At 40.6% G+C, this 14,700-nt stretch overlaps 1 protein-coding gene across 1 annotated transcript in view; it reads right to left on the bottom strand.

Moving 5' to 3' along the window:
* The window catches only part of sdc2 (syndecan 2), a 55,423-nt gene extending 42,425 nt beyond the window's left edge, over positions 1-12,998 (bottom strand). The window contains exon 1 of the mRNA XM_059349514.1: positions 12,540-12,998. Within this exon, the coding sequence (XP_059205497.1) occupies positions 12,540-12,599 (60 nt within the window). The 5' untranslated portion in view covers positions 12,600-12,998. The remainder of the gene's footprint in view (positions 1-12,539) is intronic.
* Between the last annotated feature and the right edge of the window lie 1,702 nt (positions 12,999-14,700).

Below are 14,700 nucleotides of genomic sequence, written 5' to 3'. Positions count from 1 at the left end.
TATCAAATGAATACATCAGAAAACTTTGACAGCCCTTGGAGTCATTGTTCTACAAAAAATGGCAAAAAAGTTTGATAATTTATTCATAGTTTCAATCATTTAACAATCAAAAATATCATACAGTGATTCTAGCTTTTCAAATTTAGTGATCCCCTGCTTGTCTTTGTCATACATCATTAAAAATTCACTTTTGATCAGAACATTTCTGAAGATGTAACCTTGGACACTACAACCAGCTGAAAAATAATTGGTAGATTAATCAAAAATAAAAATAGTTGCTAGTTTCAGACCCCTTTGTCAAAATAAGCGGTAATCTCCAATTCTGGCCAGTTCAAAATGATGGTGTATACTGGGATCGTTAAACAAAAAGTTTGACTGCACATGCTGCAACAATCTCGGCAAAACAGTTTCCTTCCTTTAGGATCATAAACCTGCCATTTCACCATGGAGAAAAAAACAAATGTGATTTTGTTTGGAGAATGCAGCCTCCCTTAGGGATCAAACACCGCTCACACAAAGAGGGAGCCGTCGTAATATATGGTACGTTTGTGATTTGATGTTTGACAGAAACACCACAGCTCCGTCCGCTCAGTTCCTGTACTTGTTGAAACAAACAACAAAAAACGCTTCCATGTTTTACATATGCAGACCAGCTGCTTGATGCAAAATGCATTCTTGTCTTATCAGCCAAACAACAGAGAGTCCACAAGTAAGCTCAGCATTATGAGTAAACAACTCACATCTTTCTGGACGATATCCTCGCGGGTGCATTACATGTTGCAGTTCAGCTTTGATCAGCCCCAAACTGGAAAGACTCTTCTGAGGACTGCCTGCTTTTTATGTTCCGTTAAAATTAAAAAAGTTTACACTCTCCTACTTTTAAAGAGGTGTCCCTAATGTCACACAAAACCATCTTGTCTGTGATTCTCGGGAATATCTTGTATGACTTATTTTTTTAAGGAAGTGTTCTAGCTTCTGGCTCACACTTAGAAATGATGGGGTGAAATTCTTATTCATGTTCCATCCAATGTAAATAATTGAATTCTGGCTGCCAAAATAGGCCCAGTGCTCCAACCACAGCTAGGCTGCATTTTCAATCTTTAATGACTTTGTGGAAGAATAAGCTGAGACTTTGAAATAGTGCCAGATTATCAAGACAGAAAACACACTTTCAGCTGAGAGAATGCACAATTAGCAGGAGCCCGGTATTTCACAGAATACAGCGACTTTTTGTGCTCCGTCTTTTAGATGCTGGAACGATATCACTAACAAAACTCATGCAGCTAAAAATGGACTTAATGTTTCTGCCAAACCTCTGTTCCCTTGCTTGCTACATAGCCTTTCCCTGATTCTTTCCCTGTGCTGTAATTCTGCAAGAATGTGTGGTTTGTGAAGAGTGTAGTCTGGCTTTCCTGAAAGGTCCTGAAACAACACAAGATGCAGGCCGACTGGCGCTCCACCCTGTGCTCCAGGTTTTACTTTACCACCTCCTAACTGGTGGGCTGAGCATGCTGGGGCTCTAGAGAGCCATCAAAAATATCACAAGACATGTTAAGAGACAGCATTAAAAAAAAAAAGAACAAGAGAGACGAAGCATGAGCTTTACTCAATGGTATGTGCATAAAACTTTGAAGACCAAGTAAAAACAGACAGAGATACACTGTGAAAGCTGTGAGGGAGGGGGGGCAGAGGTTGTGGTGGTACATCCCACACTAAAGAGGAGCCACTATCAAAAACCCACCAAGCAGCAGATGTTTGCAGCAGCTCTTGCACTGCAGGTCTAACAAAACGTGTCATAAAGCGTCTTGCGGTCACCAAGTCAAACACAGCGAATCGCAGCCGAACCAATCAAAAGCAGAGGAGGCTGCAACAGTAAGCAATCATCTTCAATAGACTCTTCAGAGCTCAGTGTTGATGCAGAGAATGTGTAGGCAGCTCAGCCTGCCACATACAGATGTGGTGAGGTCAGTGGAGTTCATCAGATGCACACTGTGAAACGGGATGCCACAGTGTCACTATAAAAGCCTGAAGAGAGCTGACGTAACCACATTTATGACAAGAAGAAGACTCGGCAAGCTGTGCGTTCTCTGCCATCATATAAGAAGCTTTGATTGTGGGGTGTGAGAGAGGCCTTTAGATCAGGACAGATAAAAGTTCTTCTTTTATAATGTTGGGAGGGCTCGTGAGACAAAGATTTAAAAAAGAACAGTCAAGCCGAAGCAGCTGAAGCCAACATATTGTGGGTTTTTTTCCATAATGCATCTCAACAGCGTTGTTTTGTTCGACTTCTCCTGTCTGGTAACTAAACTATACCCTGAAATTGTAATAGTGGCTTCTCAAGGCAAAGCTGAGACACTTCCTAAGACTTGACAAAGCATCTACAGAGCCACAGCAAACATAATACAACTTTTTTCCTGTTTGTCTTAGTGTCTGTCATTTTTTTTTATATTAAAGCTTCTATTGGGGTTCTCAATTGAAGCTTTGAATGTCGCCTGTCATAATTTAAAATGGCATTACCCTTAAAAAATCTCAAACAAAATGCTCAATCTGAATATAATGATTAATCAGATTTATTTGTAGCAGCCTGCCATGATATCAGCATTGATCACAACAAATTGATGTTCTATTTTCTTACCATTTGAAATGGCTTGAATCTTATTTAATCATAGAGTTGCATGCAGTGGATTGATTCGCTCAGCCCCCCCCTCTCTCTCTCTCTCTGTTTATTAGACCACAAGTGAGACAAATAAGAACTAGCTGGTTAGTGCACCCCGCAGTCCCTCCGGAGAGAGAGACAGGAGAGCTCTGGACACAAACCTTCAGCTAGTGTGCAAACCCTGGTGACCAGTGGCAGCACAAGGTCTAACCAGCAAAAGAAATATTGAGTTAGGGTGTTCGGGGAGTAGATGCATGGAGCTGGGGTTTGCACTGACTCAATTTGAGTTTCTACAGAGCTGGGGAGGAGGCTGATCACAAACCTTTGCAGCCACTTCTGGAATCTAATTCTGCAGACAGTATACCTAACAGGGAGCCACTCATTAAAAAAACGTCTCCACACTATGAGGCCTAAAGCTGCTCAAAGCTTCTGAAGATCCTTCATTCTCTTTATATTAATTCTTTGTGATGAATCTGAAAAGCCCAACACAGGCTGTGCTGGAAAGCCAGGAGGCTCCCGGACAGAAAGGATATCCTGCTGAGTCTGGAGGGTAGCCACTCCACTCACCCACCCAATCACTCGATTAAACAAATTATCATCATCATAGTAATCAAGCTTTGCACCCTGCCTGCCTGCTTCCATTACACCATGAAAACTGGTTAAAGCATAGCATGGAAACGATACGGATTATAAGTGAAGCTATGACCTTGGCTGATGTCGCTGTCAAAAGGGCTTATATATATTTTTCTTTTGGAGGGGGGTGGAAGCAAGACGGAGATAGATGAAGAGGAAGGGTAAAGGCAAGAAAAAAAGAGAGAGACGGAGTGTCAATGAGGACAAATTTCCATACTTTTTGTGTTTAAAATGTTGTGGAATATCCTGTTTTAAATTTCCGAATCCCAAGCACGATTAAGCCTGCAACCTAAACACAGTCAACCACGCAAAAAATAGATTTCCAGCAAAGGGGTCAAAGGGTCAACAGCGTACCTGACTGTGGACACGACACATTCTTACTGGCAGCCTCTGTTTGTTTAGAGACCTCTCCCAGAAATTTTCCACCCATCAAGAGGGCTGTGTGGTCTCGCCCCGTAAGGAGAGCGCCGGCAATGAGCGTGTCAGCGGTATTTGCATTTAAAATCAAAATGGATTCCATCTGACACGGTCTCACTGGTCTAAAGCCTCTCTGGGCTGAATAATAAACCCAATCCCTTGGCGTAATGGAGGACTGACTGCTGGGGCGCTGAATGCAGCATCATGCTCTGCTGAAAGGCTTTACAGTCGCAGTCGAGATCACAGATGGCTGTTAACAGAATGCATTAGTAAAGATTAACTCGCCTGGTAGAATCGCCACATTAGTGCCTCTGATCATGTTAACACGGCGGAGAGACAGACAATGTGTGTGGTATGGTGAGGCATGCAACATGACCTGGGGCTGCACACTTAATTGTGTGTATCACATTTACCACCAATATATATATATGCATACAGTCATGGAAAAAATATTAGACCATGGTCTTCTTCGATTTCTTGTTCATTTTAATGCCTGGTACAACTAAAGGTATTTTTGTTTGGACAAATATAATGATAACCAAAAAAATAGCTCAAAAGTGTTTAATTTAAGAGCTGATATCTAGACATTTTCCATGGTTTTCTTGATGATGATTTTGGTTATTATATGCCAAGTTGTACCAGGCATTAAATGAACAAGAAAGCAAGGAGAAAACAAGGGTGGTCCAATATTTTTTTCCATGGCTGTATATTTTGTTGATTCATATTTTTTTACTTTTTTAATGCTAAATTAGACTTAAAAGAAGCTTTTGCACGATTCTTTTTGAAGAAAGTACTCAAACTAATTAAAAACTAATCAACTAACTGATTAGTCAACAACATTAAAGACAGCCCTAATTACTATTTGGCACTAAAATTAATCTGCAACCTATTTTGACAGTTTGACAGTAACTATTTTTAAGCAAAAATCATAAAAGAAATTTGATGGTTTGAACTTCTGCATTGTGAAGATTTGTTGTTTTTCTTCTGAATATGTTTGGGTTTTGAACATTTAAAGATGTTACCTTGGTCTTTAGAACATTTTGACAGGCATATTTCAGTTTCATACAAAACAATTGACAAATCAATTAACTGAGACAATAACTGGCAGTAATTACCGCTCACAAAAGTAACATATAATCATTTTAAGGACATTCAAAACAAAGACACATTTTTGTAAGTTTCCAACATAACCCTGCCTCCTCACACACTCTGGCTCGGGTTCAAAATCATAATTTATGGGTTTTGGTATTGTCTAGATTAATTGAAGTTTGTTTATATTGTTAAAATGTGTCAAAAATGGTACTGAATATCACTACTTTTCATGGGATTGAATGCAAGTTAGGAATTTCAGTTTGATGACAGCACTAATATGCACTTGAGTGAAAAAAACAAAGAAAATAGGAGAAAATATTAAAAGAAATAGAAACAACATTCAGGCTAGAGAGTACAGGTGAAGCTGTGTTCAGAGGTTTTACTTTCTTCCGCTGAAAATCATTTTGGAGGTGGAAAAAAAAGTTGGTAAAAATCACACCTGTTTTTTCAGATTACAAACTATAAATTAGTTTGAGACCAAGTGTGAAAAGGCCCTCAGTTCGATTCCCCGGAGAAACTTCACTCCCAACTATTTTCTTTAATTTAGTGCCGAGAAATGTCCCTTTATATATTTGCCCCGCTTTTTCACCACTGTTAGCTCATTCAGCCCTACAGTGTGAGTCACTGTCTGGACCGGTTTGGCGATGTGGTCACAGTTTAGACTTTCAAACATCGGATGTCTGCCACAACAGTACACAGGAACATCTGGACGCAGATCTGGGGTCTTGACACTACGGGTTCCTCTAAATCAAAATAAGGAAATGAAGCAAACTTCAGCTCTTACCGTTGCCTTTGAAATTAAACTAGGATTACAAACTAGGATATGAAAGTGCTGCGGAAGAGTCAAATGTTTGTTTTTGCCAAGAATATGGAGCATTGGAGACAGATGCACAGTTTTTCTAAGCATGGAAGAAACAGGCTTATTATTAAATTACAGGTTATGCGCTCAGAAGGAAATTATTAAAAGCTGGAAGCATTCAGGAGTCTCCTGAGACTACCCACGTTGAGACAGCGATGGAAACACATCTACTTCCTCTTTTTTGTGATCCATTACAATGACAAACACAAATCAATAATGAATATTCATGAGTTCTCAATTGCAGCCTTTAAAGTCACTTCTTTTTCACTAAAAGGAGATGAGTTTACACACCAGCATGCATTTAGAGGAAGAAGTGTTATGTGCGATGTGGGGAGTTCACTAATGAATTCCCCTCTCCAGCTCATCAGCCTCCCCAAATACCCTCTGGAGTCTCAGAGTTTTCTCATGAAAACAGCTCTAAATTAAGTGACTGCATGGAGTATAATTTGCGGTTAGTGATACACCCTGCATAGAAAGCATGATTTACACGCTTTAGCTCATTTGGTGCTGTTTTGATTCGAGATGGAGGGGAAATAATGGAAACACCAGACATTAGAAGTACATTTTTCTGCTTGGAGGAATGCCAGTGCAGATATCAATTTGGCGCCTTTTAGAGATGATAAAGCGTGCTCGTAAATATGGGTGAGCACAGATGTGTTAAATGTGCCGTGCCATTTTCCACAGCAATCTTGGGAGCTGGATGGAAAAACCTAGCTGACGTCATGGCTTCACATATCTGCCATTTTTTGGGGGATAGTGTACAGATGGAACACATTTGGCCCCTCAGATCACTGTCTATTCAGCAGAACAAAGTCAACAAAGAAAGTTTCACAAGCAGCATTTGATTTCTTTTCATCCACTAACAAGCTGAGCAACAAAACCTGAGCTGACCACAATCTAAGCTGTGGATATTTAACACGGGAAGAAAAGTTTTATTCTTAGTTAGAGGAAGAGGGAAAGTTGTCTAATATCTAATTCAACTTTTCAGTAAATTTCATCAACCTCCAATGTATAATTGTTATGATGATTTTTATGTGTTTTACCGTCTGTGGGCAGAATAAATTCCACAGCATTGCAGTGAGGTGTGAGATTCAACAAAACAGAGCTGAAATGAATGTTGGGCATTGATTTTTGTTCAACCAATGCCAAACATTTGTTTCCCAAATGTGATTATTTGCTGTTTTTCTTAGTTTTACATGATAGTAAACTGAATAAATATTTGCATTTCGGAGTAGGTAAAACAAGAAAATTGAAAACCTTCTGTTTAAACAGGCTGATCTAATTTATGGTTAGAAGTTATTCCTACAAATAGTAATTAGGGCTGTCTTTAATTTTGTTGACTAATCAGTTAGTTGATTAGTTTTTAATTAGTTTGAGTACTTTCTTCAAAAAGAAGAAAAAAAATGTGTAAAAGATTCTTTTAAGTCTAATTTAGCATTAAAAAAGTAAAAAAAATATGAATCAACAAAAGAAATCTTCCTCAGCTGAGGCTTAAATGACTAGTTGGACTAATACACTAAGGGGGGACAGCCCTAAAAGTAATGCAGCTGATTTTTTTTTTACATTTTGGTGCAGGTTAGATGGAAGATGGACAGCATGATGAGTCTTGTTGTTGGAAATAATGTCTTTTTCTTTTCCCCTTACATCTGGAAATAGTGTTTTTAAGCCTAACCCTATTTTTTTTAAACTATCCATAACCAAATGCTGTTGCTGTCTAACCTTCACCAAGTCTAAAAGTATTAAAACAGCATTTGTCATGTGTCAAATTTGTGCTGCAGAAGTTTTCATAAGAGATCATACAAACCTGTACATGAAAATACTATTAAAATGACATATGGATGGGTTAATGCAAAGGTTGAATTTCCCCATTGTATGACTAATAAGGGAATCTTAATCTTAATTTTAAAAAACAGTCAAAGTATCTTTTGCAGTAATTAATAAGTGAAGAGTATGGGCAGATTGCTAAAACTCTTAGAAACTGTTACAGGAGTAGACCAGTCCAGTAGCTACATACAAACACCACTAGTAACTAGTCTGTTTACCACACTGGGTTCTCTTTCATTTCACCTCCTGCCAAGTTAGACACTTTTCACACCTCACACAGCAAAGCTCCAGACAGGTCCTGCCTGTCTTGGGAAAACCTAAACACCAAAAGGGGAAGCAGTGTTCACACTCTTCCCCCACTCCTTCTTTCTTCATCTCCCTCTTCTTTTCCTCCTGCAGACTAAAAAAATTGGAAAGCAGTAGGCAGTAAAAAAAAAAAAAAAAAAGGAAGAAAACAGACGTTCTGACACAGGGTTTTCCCCATTTCTCTTTGTCACAACCACAATCCCCTCAACTGCAGTCCTGCCAAGGAAGTTTCCATTTGCTAAGCTAATTAAATAGAAGAAAAGGGGGAAGAAAGAGGGTGGGAACGGAGAAAGAGTAATGTTCCAGGTCTACTATGTCTAAATATTTTCACCCAGATTGCCACAAGCACATGCAGAGGCTTTTATTGTCCACTGTTGCAGCCTCTGATAGTCTGCTAGCTAAAGGTGGCTGTGGCCCAACATAAACCAGCGCTGCTGTCGCCGTTTTTGCTGCAGCCACATCTCCCTAATGTGTTTTCCCTATGCCTTGGTGGCTGGGATGACAGTGTATTTTAAACACGTGGCTATAAACTCGCTTACACACATACCCAGAGGGACATAAAAAAAGGCACGGATGCACAAACCGAGCACACACAAACACATGCACAGTCAACAGAGTTTGACTATTTGGGAGTCTCTACTAGTATGCACAAGTCTCTGCCAAAGTAAGAGCCTCTTCCAACTCGTCGACAAGGAGGAGGAGAGAGGGGAGAGAGGAAAGCTGCTCCTTTCAAACACACATACGACCTGCAGATGTTGGCAAATTCAATGCAAGCTCTTCTCATCTTAAGGGAAGGGAAAGGGGGAATGTGGTGTATCTTGTGTGAAAAAAAGGAAAAATATACTCTCTTCATTTCTTCCAGATGCCTGAAAGAGAAATATAATGCCACTGTTCTCAGCCTAATCCAAGACACTGTGGTAATAATGACAGGCAGCATCTTGACCATGCTGGCAGAGAGATAGAGAAAAACAACACGGGGGAGGAAAGACACCATGTGTGTGAATGTGTATTTATCCACTTGTGTGTGTGCCTGCATGGTGACAAAACAGGAGTTCATGCGTGGACACAGATGGATTCAGGGAAAAGAGGGGGGTGGTGGTGGTTACTGTTGTGCTTTCAGTGGTCCAGCAGCCCCTGCCTCCTGCCTTCTGTAGAGTCCATTAGCGATTGCATAATGCTTGGCAGACAGGGACCGAGTGAATGCACCCCCTGAAGGGTCGGACACCAGCGAGGAGGAAGGTTCCTCTGCAGAGCAAGAAACTCAGTGTTCCCATGTGTGTCAGTGGCAGATTTATTACAAAAATAAAAGAGAAAGAAGCTGCTTTTTCGCAGTCGGACAAAACAGGAGCATGCTGAGGAGCCTTCTTCAGTTTGAGGAATTCTAGGTTAATGCAAAATAAAAGAGCATCATTAAATATACAGCAGGAGAAGCTGCAGTCGCAGCACAGCATCTGGCCTCTGCTGCTATGTGGCTCTACATCCTTTCATTTCTCTGCTCTGTCGTTACCCTCTTTTTATATTATTGCATTTATTTGTCCTGTATCCTTGCGTATTATTCCTGGTTGCACGTCTCTCTTTAGATTTCTTCCTCGTGAGTACAGAATGACGGAGATAGGCTAAATACTTCCGCAGCTTTACTTATTCATCATGAGGCAAATTGGAAATGAAGTGCTTTAGATGAAGCATATTGCTTTTATCACTGGAGAATAAAGAGAAAATATCCAACGCACACACCTTATTGAGGCTCTAAAAGCCTTGTGCTGTGGAATAAACAGTGATGAACTGCATTGAGTTGAGCAGCCTTGGAGGGGGTGTCAGGAGGATTAAAAAAACACAAGGCGGAGAATAACATGCTTTTAGTTTTCATATAGCCTTTGGATCAGTCTATGAAAAAGAAAATAGTAGTGCGAGTTATTTGTTATTTGTATATCGAGGAGTGAGAGGAGCGTATGGATGTGTATGTGTGGAAAAATTCACTAGAAAGCCGTAAGTTGAGTGGAAGGTCAGCTGGCTGTTCATTTCATTACCACCAAATCAGCAGAAAACTACCGTTTAAGCCAGAAAATGAAACTGTAATACTGCTGTGAGACAGAGATAATACATCCCTCGTAGTACACAGCCTGCACCTTTTCCCCTCCCTCGAAAAGCCTTCAAAGGCTTCAAGTTGAGGTTTTGTATTCACTGCCATGGCCTTTTCACCCTGGAAATACTATGAGGGATTTTTCTCGAGCTTAGCATGTCGTTGCTTTTTGACCATTTGAGGGTATTTATCATAGCGGTCCGACCTCACTTGCCCTTTTGAGGGAAAGAAGGAGAAAGCTTTCACCGTGCATCATCTTCACAAAAGGGGTGATTACAAACACCCAGAAGAATAAAGAAAGAAAAGATGCATCAAATCTTACTTTAGTTGCCTCCTAAATCCCTGGAACTTGAGCTCATACTCCATGTCATTTTGAGCTTGTTTCTCCTCCATCCTCCTGTTTTCCCTCTCTCCCTGCCTCTCTTCCGCCACACTTTTCCAAACAACCAAACCCACCCTCCTCTAAAGTGATTCTTTTGAGTCCAAGCATCAGAGTGCGAGACAGCACTCAGAACCCCCTTGTAAATCACAGATGTAAAGGGAGCTGAACAACACCCACGCTTCCCACCAAAACATGACACAAATTACAGACCACAACATCTGGAGAGTGGCGTGCACCGAAACACGGCGGTGGCGGGGTGGGCCGAGCGTATACAGCCAGGGCCAAACTCTTCACGTTCACAAAAGCTCTTTAGAAGCAGAGGAGTGGAAAACGTGACCATTACAGTTCCACATTTGTTGACCTCATCTAATGAGAGATATGATAACAACACAGCAGTGTTCTTTTCATCCTGCAAAACAGTATTTTCCTTCAACTAGAGGCTCCAGCATGTGCACAGACCTCACATGTTGTGTTACTGTCAAAGCATTACTCGCTAGGTAAGCTGGTAAGCAGGCAAGCCAACAAAAGAAGCGAACATAAGGAGCGTCAATGGTTTCCAAATTAAAGCTCAACTGTTTTATACGACCCTGTAGGTCTGTGGGTGACATAACAATCACTTTCTCAGTGATTAAATAATGAGTTTTTCAAAGCCAGCAGCAGTGACGTTATACTGTACCCCTGTGATGTGCTGGGGTAATTAAAATGCAGACAGATGTGCCTAAAGCTGGTTATCAACCACTTGTCAACACCAGTGCCAATATTGAGAATCAATGTCACATGTCAAGTTCCAGTGAGGCCTTCAGGGGACACAGAGGTAGATATTGATCAGGTGTGTGATTTGTCTGTGTAAAGTCATCTAGATGGTGATCGTCGAGCATGCGAATCCTGCCAATCCTGCCATATTTGTGTAATAGATTACCTCATATTTTGCAAAAAAAAAAGCACAGTGGGAGATGACATTCTATGTGACTAGAAAAACCTAAACATGCATTGTATTGCAATGCATTATTGCAATAAGTGCTACCATGGTGAGTACAGTACTCTTCCAGTTTTATGGTATATTGCTCGATTGCATACACATGATTGTGTTAATAAAGAACCTTAATTGTTGTGTACAGAGACACACTCCTCAGTGCAAACAAAGATCATAGAAAACATTTAAAAAATGTACTCGGAGGGTGACCTCGTGCAAAAACAGTGAGTCATTAAAACAACAGTGTCTGAATCAGCTTATCAGTGGCTCTAACAGAGGAGGAGGCACTGCGCCAAGCGACAAGTCACAACCCACAGAGAAACAACAGGAGGGGACAATAATGACAGGGGCTGCACATGAAAGTGCCAAAATCTGTCATTCCAACAGCCGGGCCAATTTGCAGGGTGATGCACACTCAGTAGGGAGGCACGACTCTGACTTGAACCTGAAACTGGATCAAGGGAACAAAACTCGCCTGATAGTACAAAGGGGGGGAAGAAAATTGGGAATAAAAGTTAGGAAATTGCTCAGGTGGGTGCTATTAATTAAGATGTCAAAACCATTCAATGCTTGCCACCAAAGGAGAGAAACTTCTGTGTCCAGTAAGCTGCATGGATCCAGTAATGATGACATTTACTCAATAATGAATCTATTTCAGTCCACAGCTGTCATAGGAATCGAGATAACAGCAAATCACTGCCATAAGGCTCACATAAAGCCTCTGTGTGTTCTTTAGTCATACCCTTCATTTCAGATGTCATAGAACTCCCTGTTTTATAAAGCTCCCTCTAAAATGCCTTTAGTGGTTATAGGATTACTTCATAGCTCAGAAATGGACTTTAAAGGAACAAATACAAGCTTATTGAATAAACTTTATCACCATGGGTCCCTTTAAAGTGTTGCACCATGTTAATTTTTTTTTTTCAAAACTGAAGCTGCTACAGGCAAGCGGTGAGAGAAGCACATTGACCTCTAACGGCTGTATTTGAGCTCGTCATGTGTATTTTAGTACTTATTATGATTTAATTTAAAGATTTTCTATGCAAAGTGGTAGCAAGAGGCTTCTCTGCTGAGTTGTCATACGCATTGATTCAATGCACAAACAACCGGACTTCTCAGCAAACTACGACTTAAACGTTGTTTATTCGCCATGTATTCCATCATATTGTAGCAGTGGAGGAAAAAACACATGTTTAAAAGAAAATGCTACGAAGATTTACACACACAGAAAAAGCAGCGAGTGGTCCGTACGTGGACACAAGTTGCCTTTCTCCCCCCACAGCTATCCCCCTCGTTTTAAGTTCTCAAAAAACTTACCCTTTCCCCGGAGAGGAAGACGGTCAGCCCGAGGGTCAAAATTATCCAAACGTTCCTCATTATTCCTCTTTAATAATTCAAACCGCGTTGCTAGGAGCAAATTTCCCCCTCTTCTTCTTCTTCTTCTTCGTCTTCTTCTCTCCTCTCGCTTTCCTTGCACCCTTCGCTCCAAACTCCTGCCGCTTGTCTCTCTCAGGAGTGGGATCCCACCGGATACGTGTTGCGTTTTGGTTATTCCTCCCCCCCTCTTCTCTCTCTCTCTCACTCTCTCACCAGGCACTTCTTTTCTTTTACTGTTTTAAATGGGACTCAAGTATATACAAATGAGCACGGTTTAATTACAAAGTCCTCCGCGCGCCTTGTGTCAGTGAAAAATCCGCACGAGACACCTAGCTCGCTCTCCTCTCTCCCTCAGCGCTCACTTGAAATAACGAGGACAAAGCGTTAAGCAGCACGACTGACGCTCTCTCTCCGCTGAGTGCGTGCGCTCTTTTCGGCCATGTCACCGCGAGAACTTGCGACAAAGTGGCCCAAATAGGAGGCCGATAACTACACAGCAATCACAACGAACCAATTATGCTGTTTTATTGACGTGCTGCAAGTTCTTATAGAAAATTACAATTAATTAATGTATTTTTTTCTGCAGGGGAGGTCGGATAACAGACTAATTGAGCCATTTATCTCCACGTCTAGATAACGATCATTAATTGCACCCTAATGAGGATTCCGCGATTTCTCTCAGTCACTGCACTAAATTACAATCAAGTCTGGTGTTTATTATGCAGCCAGGGTATCATGAACACATCTGATTAGCCCTCCATTGCTGCTGTATCGAGGCATATCAAAAAATCAGTGCACCAGTCTTTATATTTGCACAAAGAAATACATTACACAACAGAGATGGAGTTGAAGAGTAAAAAGAGTTACATCAGTTTTATGAATAAGAAGCCCCCCCTCCAGTCCCACTGAGTTCAGCCATTTATGGGCAAAGTCTCCCCCTGCTGGTGTAAATGAATAATTCCCCCCATAATTTACAGAATATTACCATCCATAAAGTCTGCTTGAAATAGAGTTAAGTACCTGTAGTCTTACTTTAAATTTGTTTTTATTTTCTTGTAAAAAAAATATAATTTTGTAACTGTAAATCATACCTGTGTATGTGCATACAGGATTAGTTTTACCAACCAGTGTCATGGTAGTTGATGTCGTGGCTGTATTACTATGTAGATTGGTAGTTTAATATATTCTAAACAGCCAGAAAGTGAGTCATGTATACCTTATATACCTGCATATACCCTCCACTACACCTGGTTTTACCATGATTTGCAAGTTTTAACCTTCAGTTAAATATTTACCTGAGGCTAACCCTTAACAGTAAAAGGGTTTGCATCTTATCAGAGGCTAGATGTAAAAGTTTTTATTAGTGCATGATTAGGCCATTAATTGGTTCTATAAAACCATTAGCAGACTTGATATTCCTACATTGCAGTTAGCTGTCTCGCTGTTGCTTGTTGCACTTCCAAAGAAGAATTTGTCAGGAGTTAAATTTCCTGTTAACCTTTAAAACATGCAACTAAAGCATGATTTGAGAGGTAATTTTGTAATTATTCAATTTATCTTAAAATAAGGTGTGATTTTCCTAAGTAGCAACCCCCTCAAGTGGTCTGCTGACGGCAAACTTGCCAGCACAATCTTCCACCTCGCAGTAAAATTTGCAAAAAAAATCCATTTGGACAAGTGGAAAACAGCATTTTCTTCTACCCTTTTGAAAACCACTAATCCCACCCGATAACAGTCTGCCCTTTGTGCACAGTGAACCCTACAACTCCCCTGATCACAAGTACTGCCAAACTAAATTCCTAAGGCACCATCTAAGCCACACATATTTCAAGTTAGTGCTGCAGAAACAAGGGCATGTACCCCAAATAGAGGGGAAGGCCACAGAGCTATAGATGTATGTAACACAGGCTGTGGTAAAGAGGTAAGTGTTCATTGCTGGTCCTATCCCAAAATCTTATATGTTTGGCTGAAATGTGAATATACTTCTTGCTTATCCTCAACCCAACTGCTGAGTTCAACCACATGATATAACATCCTTTTACTCATTAACCTTTAACACTCAGATGGAAAGATGTGAGTCACAGCAGAATTAGTAATTAGT

The sequence above is a fragment of the Centropristis striata genome, chromosome 14 (genome assembly GCF_030273125.1).
Source record: "Centropristis striata isolate RG_2023a ecotype Rhode Island chromosome 14, C.striata_1.0, whole genome shotgun sequence".
Lineage (NCBI taxonomy): Eukaryota > Metazoa > Chordata > Actinopteri > Perciformes > Serranidae > Centropristis > Centropristis striata.
The sequence above is the reverse complement of the archived record's forward strand: the minus strand, read 5'-3'. Positions and strand labels throughout refer to the sequence as shown.